We start from the raw sequence: 7,063 nt of genomic DNA on the forward strand, positions 1-7,063 counted from the left end.
ATATATATTCGCTATATTTATTTATTTATTTTATTTATTTATTTACAAAATATAAGTAAACATTACAGGTTGAACCTAAAGCATTTACTTATTTAATGAATACACTTATTCACTTAATTATTATAGTTTGTATGTATTCCGCTGCCGTTTTGCGAAATACAGCAGGCGATGAGTTAAACAAGTCGAGGCTTGAATTCCAGGCCAGGACACCATTGAGCAAAGTCAACGCGCGTATCAAAGGTGTCTCGCTCACCAGTACCAATCGACAGCCAGGCACCGCAAATAGCTTGTGTCGACGAGCGCGAGTGTATTTGACAGGAACGTTCAACGATATTAGCTCTAAGACTGAGGGATTGAAAATGGTACCCCTGAGTAACAGGAAGAAATAGCTTAGCAAGGCCATATGTCGTCGCACTTCGAGGGAATCGTATCCTGTCATTCCTTGTACAAATAAACTAGGATAAAAATAAGGATACCCTACGAAGAATCCGTATTGCTTTACCTGTATTTTTTTTACCACAGTAAAGCCACCTCAATAATTTCTTTTGGAGTTTCTCCACCATAAGTTTGTATTTTACCTTATGTAGACTCCAAATAACTGAGTTACTTTCTAACGTGCTTCTGACGAAACAGTTGTACAAAATTTTGACCGCAGCAACACTTTCAAGGTTTTTTGACTGCCTCAAAACAAAACCTAGGTATTTGTATGCCGTTTTAGTAATATTGTAAACATGGTCGGTAAAGCTCAGTTTATCACTCAGCAAGACTCCTAAGTCTTTGATAGTAGATAGTCGCCCTAAAACAACGTCGGTTAAACGATAGTCGTACTTGAATGGAATGTTTGCGCGCGTGAATGATATTATAGAGCACTTTTCATCATTAAACATAAGCCTATTCCGCTTACTCCATTCTTCAACATTTTGGACGTCTTTTTGTAACATATAGCAATTCGATGGCATTTTGATTTTTAAGAATAATTTCAAATTATCTGCAAATAACAAACTATGAGCTGCACTAACGGCATCAGGCAAATCGTTAATAAAAATCAGAAACTCAAGAGACCCTAAATTGGAACCTTTACTTATTCCGGAAAACCATTGTCCATTAAACTGCACATACTGCCTCCGCAGGTAGCAGGAGAATATTTGTAACAAGGCAGGAGTAAATCCGGCGGCTGCAAATTTACGGAGCAATAAGTCGTTATCGACCGTATCAAACGCCTTCCGGAAATCAAAATATGCAGTGTCAACTTGAAAGCCTCTATCCACCCCCATAGCAGCGTATGAGTAAAATGATAATAAGTTACTCGTAGTCGAACGACCAACTCTGAATCCGTGCTGAGCATCAGACAGTTGGATCTCAACCTGTACACTTATCAAGCGATGTAAGATACTTTCAAACAACTTGCCAAATACTGTTTGTTCCGAAATTATTCTTAGGTACCAGAACCACACGTGTGATTTTCCACACATCTGGGTACCGACAGGTTGTGAGACACAAATTAAAGATGTACAACAAAGGTTTACATCTTTAATGTACAACAAAGGGGAAGCAAACACTGACCGACAATCTTTAATGATGTACGGCGGAATGCCGTCTGGACCAGTGGACCTTTTTGGTTTGAGTTTTTCAAGAGCTAGCTCCACATCAGCCAGACTCAAAGACCCTATTAGTTATTACTTAGGTGGTTTATCTGAATACACAGATCTAAAGTATTCAGCAAATAGCTTAGCACATTCGCTGTCTGGTATTGATTTCCCATTATTTAAAATAGGTCTCCGTTTTTTCCCTTTATTACGTTTTGACGCTTCATAGCCCCAAAACGTCGACGGATCAAATCGTATATCCTTCTCAAACCAATCTTTATATATTTGGAAGTCCGCTTAAGGATTACTTAATTTGACTAGCGCTCTATAATAGGAAAACTTAACACGGAATTTACAATGTAAGGTCTTTTTATATAAACGATGAAAATGCACTTTGAATCTAATGAAGCGCCTAGTTGATGGCGAGTACCACACAGGGTAACAATACCGAGATTGCATTGCCCTACGCGGTTTACGGGGAACACAGCTATTTAAACAGTTATTAAGAATAACATAAAATTCTGCCACAGCTGTGTCGGAATCAGTCATATTAAGCACTGATTGCCAGTTCAAGCTCTTTAAACTCTGATACAGTGTATAAAAATCAGTTCTTCTAAAATCCCATTCAGTGCTAGTTCCAACATCACTAACCTGTTCACTTGACGAAATACTATTGTTTGCCTCTAGCTTGCGGACAGCTACTATATAAATAGGAGGATGGTAAGCGTCTGGCAGTGTGAGTGTATCCGTGTTGGTCTGGTGCACAGAGACATATCCCAACGGCACACTGGCCAGAACCATATCCAGTAACCCTCCGAAGCTATTAAGAATGCTTTTTACCTGCTGTAGTTCGCAAAACTCCAGTAAATATTCAAAGTTGTTGTTAATATTAACATTTGTGGAATTTATGTTGAAGTCCCCACATATTAAAACATTTTCAAATTTCTCACAAACCGATTCAATAACGTTAAACACTAGCAAATATATATCTTCGTCCGTATTTGGCGGAATATAAATACACACAAGAGTAACCAATAGATGGTTTAGTATATATAACCCTGCACAAATTAGTTCACACCCTGTAGACACCATATTCGTAACAGTAATCCGTCTAAGCTGAAATCGTGGAGCTGCTATTATAGAAACCCCACCACTGCGTTTCGAACCTGGCTGGTCTGCCCTTAGAATACTAAACCCCTGGGGCACAACCTCTTCGTCTTCAATGCCCGACGTTAACCATGTCTCCGTTAATAAAAATACATCAATCTGCGAAGCACTAATTTCGGCAGCTAGTTGGTGCAACTTCGTGCGTAGTCCACGTACGTTTTGATAGTATAACACTAAACACTCGCTATCTTTACTAGACTTACTTGACCTATGTTTAATTTTGTCGTAGATCGCTGTTGTTTCTGCTACGAAACCATTCGTTCAATCTCGTATTTGGGGGCCAATTTTCCGCCTCCATGAAAAACGAAAATAAACTTTTTGGTACTGTAATTACAAATGAAGCGTACCTTTTATGCTTTAAATCTAACTTCTCCACAATATACGTGTTTTTCATAGGTTTTTTCTTTTGCATATAAGCCTGTACAACTTCGGAAGTAGTATCATGTTTAAGTGACCACAGATGGATAGTACGCAATTTTTCTATTGCTGTTAATTGTGTGTCAACCTCGCCCGTACCTTAAATGACTGGACGAAGTATTTTACGCCGGCGCATGTTGTTCACTACTCCGTCTCGTTGAAATCTCTTAACTCATTCGGTGCCGGACGCACCGATGAATATGCCGCATCAGTTAGTTGTCTTTGCGCCGATTTATAACGAAGGCTTTTTCGTAGTCCACAAACGCTAGGCATAGAGGCTGATTATATTCCTCGGTCTTCTGTATTATTTGCCTAAGTGTGTGTATGTGGACTACGGTACTGAAGCCTTTTCGAAACCCAGCCTGTTCAACGGGTTGGAAGTCATCGAATTTTCGGGCAACACGATTTCTAATTACCCTCGAAAACAACTTGTAAACATGGCTTAAAAATGAAATGGGGCGGTAGTTTTTCAGAAGAGCCTTCCCCTTCTTGAAGAACAGCACCAACACACTTCTGTTCCATGTCTTCGGTGTAATACTATTGCGAAGGACGAAATTAAAGATGTTAGCCAACTCTCTCAGAACTGGTGTGCCTCCTGCTTTGAGAAGCTCTGAGGTATGAGTATCTATCTATCCGTGCAGTGACGGAGAAAGAATACATTTCACTGCCCCTCTCTTTCCCATGGGTGTCGTAAGAGGCGACTAAGGGATATCTGAGCGACCATCTGCTCATCTGGTGGTAGGATGCTAACATCCGCCTGGCTTGTTACCACCGTACGCATGGTGAAAAACTCGTGAAGTGGCTTGCAGCCGCGTTTCGAGGTCAGCCAGCGTACAGCCAGTGCCCGAGCGAGTATTGCCCCGATGGGTGTTGGTCCAGTGGAGACGGCTGTTGAACCAATGTTCGATGTCACCGCCTAACTGTGACATCAATTCCATCGCGCACAAAGAAATTTGGCAACTCCTTTCTTTGTCGCACTACCAAAAAATGGAATTCCACTCACGTGTTCCCCTCCTCTTACAACCCGGGTTCCTTCAAACGAGGCGTGAAGAGGCATCTTGCGGGCCGGCAAGGCGGTGACGGCTAGTAAAGAACATTCTTCCCGACTGTACTAGGCGTCGTCGCGTTTGGACTCTACTACCACTTACCATCAGGTGGAGTAGAGTCATTTGCCATCCCGGACATATAAAAAAAAAAGGTAATTCCGTCATCTCCTGGAGCCTTGTTGTTTCCAAGTTGTCCGAGAGCAATCCTAATCTCGCCCAAATCGATGTCGGGAAAATCGTCTGATAGGTGGCGTGTCAGTCTATCTCGTGGGTCATCCGCACTATGGGACTCAGGTGGAGGTACTCGTGACGAGTATAAATCGCCATAGTACTTTTCGACTGCAGCTAGAATGTTTGGTTTTTAAGTGACGGTTATGCCTTGTGTGGTTCTGAGTTTTGTCAGGTGACAACAGGAGGTATGTGACTTTCCAAGAATCATTGAGCCCATATTGAGTGCTATAGCATCTTCAGTATTCCGGGTATACGCTTGTCTTGTGTCACGCCTTATTAGTTTTTTAACCTTCTTGTTAAGTGCCTGACACTCAGATGGCGTCATATTCTGCTGTTTTCGTCTCCTCGTCATCTCTATCAGAATCACGCCTGAGAACTTCGACTTACGTCCATTGCTCTTTTGTCGAAAGTAATTTTTGGCTTCCTCGTGAATAACACGCATCATTTAACTATTGGTGGCGTTGTCAATGTCCTGCCTGGTTTCCAATATGGCAAACTGGTTCTGTAGTTCCAGCTGGAAGCTTTCGCAAACAGCTTCGACCTGGGGTAGAATTGTTCTAAGAGTTGACATCATCGCCATCGCCAGAGCCTCATTTGTTGATTAGCAGGATGTACCACGAGCAGGTGAGGTTGACGGTAAGGAGCCTAGGTTGTTGTCGACTCCCCTTACATCCCAACTCATTAATTAACTAACTAACTCATTAGTTAAAACATGTGAAATTGATATTTTTTCAAATGGTTAACAACAATTCAGAAAGAATATTATAATAGCTAAGTTGAAATGTGACGCTAATCCTATTTCACGGTCATGTCCTGAATAGTACTAATTTAGTTTATTATCAATATTTTTATATATCTTCTTTGTACTATTGCCTTATTAAATATGTTAATTTGTGTTTTTTTTTAGTTTGTTATATTAATGAAAAAATTAGCGCTATATTTGTACATCTTTCTGATTTTAGTTTGAACATGTCGTGGTAACCTTTAAGTAAGACAGCACTTAATTTAAATACCATTAATTTTAAGTTTTTTTTGTATATGTTTTATTCGTTGTCTTAAATAAATATATAAATAAATATAGTACCCGGCAGAAAATATTGCACATCGATCTTTGAAAAAAGACAATCGGCTAGTTTCGGCTTTGCAGAGCGTTATCTGTGTAGCACTCGCAGACTACCAATGTAGCAGCTAGAAACGTGAATACGAATTTAACTACAGTAAAAATTATTGACAGAAAAAGTAAACATGATTGGGGCTGAAGAATGGAAAAAGGTTTGCTATCACGCGATCAAAATTAAGAAGGAATATTGAATAATTCAAAACGATTTAGATAATTACACTGATAAACTTGTGATAAATACATAATACTGATATTGACCTCATTGAGATCACACATAGTAAATGGAAAAAGTAGAATGAATTGAGAATTTAAATATTTAAAAGCTATTTTATTGCTGTGTTATTTTAACAATAGGAATAATAGTGTTTGTTATGTATAGTATTTCTGCAACTTTAAAAAAATCAACATGATTCAAAAATCATATTTTTATTTTATTTTTCCATAACCTAAAACTAAGACAGCACAGCACTTGCAGAAAGAATTGGTGTATTTTATTCAATTACACAGCAACTCATAATTGTTTTAACAACTCCTAATATATACCGGACCAGTTTCGTGCGATAGAGATAATGCTTATACGAAGCCGAAATTAGTGGATCGTTTCTTCAATAGTTGATATGCAATATTTATTGCCGGGTACTATGAATAAGTTCGGGAACAAACACCCGAAGAACACAAAATATACCTACTATTATATTATATATTTCATAAATTTAAGTTCATCAGTTATTATGGATGGGAATTTAGGATTGCAAATATGATATGGTATTATCTGTTACAGCGGCTATCAAAATATGACATTTGATAAGATGTCGTATTGTGTCCCCAGAAAAGGGGGGGGTTAAGTACCAAATTTTGCCACGCGCGAAAATATTCGTGTCGGACTATAGGTACATTTAATTCAAACTTAAAGTTGTTTTTTTGTCAGCTGTTATAACAATTTGTATATGTGCCTACAATACAATGCATTTCCATTATTTAAAACAAATTGTTTATCGGTAATTGTATTAGGTTAACTAACGATTTTAAATTAGATACATTAGGTACACACTGATAAATATATATTCAATACCACAAAAAATGAGCACAATAAAATGATTACATTTACATTTTGTTAATAATACTAATAAAATAATTTTACTGATGATTATGTGAACTAATGGCTACTTTGGCAGAGGTACAAATTACACTATTAATCATATTGTAGTTGCAGTAAACTATTTATAGTGTAGATGGCGCAGTAGAGATTTTCGAAAATTGGTTTGTGATAACGTTTTTTCAAGATGGCGGTGCTCGGAAACTTGGAATATTAATCAGAACACTAGACATATCCTATTCTACTAAATTTGAACTCTAAATGACCTTTCGTAGTGAAAGCCCCGTTTTATGTCTTAAATGTCTGGACTATAAAGATGTTTTCAATTTAACGTAAAAAAAATCAGGTCAAAAAGGATTTAAGGAAAATATTTCAAAAGTTTTTGAATAAAAATTACTGA

General features: G+C 38.2%; 1 protein-coding gene across 1 annotated transcript; it reads right to left on the reverse strand.

The window, feature by feature from the left end:
* Nucleotides 1-173: 173 nt before the first annotated feature.
* On the reverse strand, nt 174-2,387 carry LOC126769229 (uncharacterized). The gene is made up of 4 exons (XM_050487865.1): nt 2,238-2,387; nt 1,736-1,847; nt 579-1,666; nt 174-368 (listed from the first exon to the last, which is right to left on the reverse strand). The coding sequence occupies exons 1-4, from the start codon at nt 2,385-2,387 to the stop codon at nt 174-176; spliced, it is 1,545 nt and encodes a 514-aa protein (XP_050343822.1).
* Between the last annotated feature and the right edge of the window lie 4,676 nt (nt 2,388-7,063).

This window comes from Nymphalis io, chromosome 6 (assembly GCF_905147045.1).
Source record: "Nymphalis io chromosome 6, ilAglIoxx1.1, whole genome shotgun sequence".
Taxonomy (NCBI): Eukaryota; Metazoa; Arthropoda; class Insecta; order Lepidoptera; family Nymphalidae; genus Nymphalis; species Nymphalis io.

Bases quoted from the DNA above. Each gene is read 5' to 3' on its own strand.
- LOC126769229 (XM_050487865.1), bottom strand. From the start codon at position 2,387: ATGGTTCTGGCCAGTGTGCCGTTGGGATATGTCTCTGTGCACCAGACC. The intron at 1,848-2,237 runs GTTAGTGATGTT...TGGTTTGAGAAG, and splicing joins GTATTTCGTCAAGTGAACAG to GATATACGATTTGATCCGTC. The intron at 1,667-1,735 runs GTGCTAAGCTAT...AATAACTAATAG, and splicing joins ATCAATACCAGACAGCGAAT to GGTCTTTGAGTCTGGCTGAT.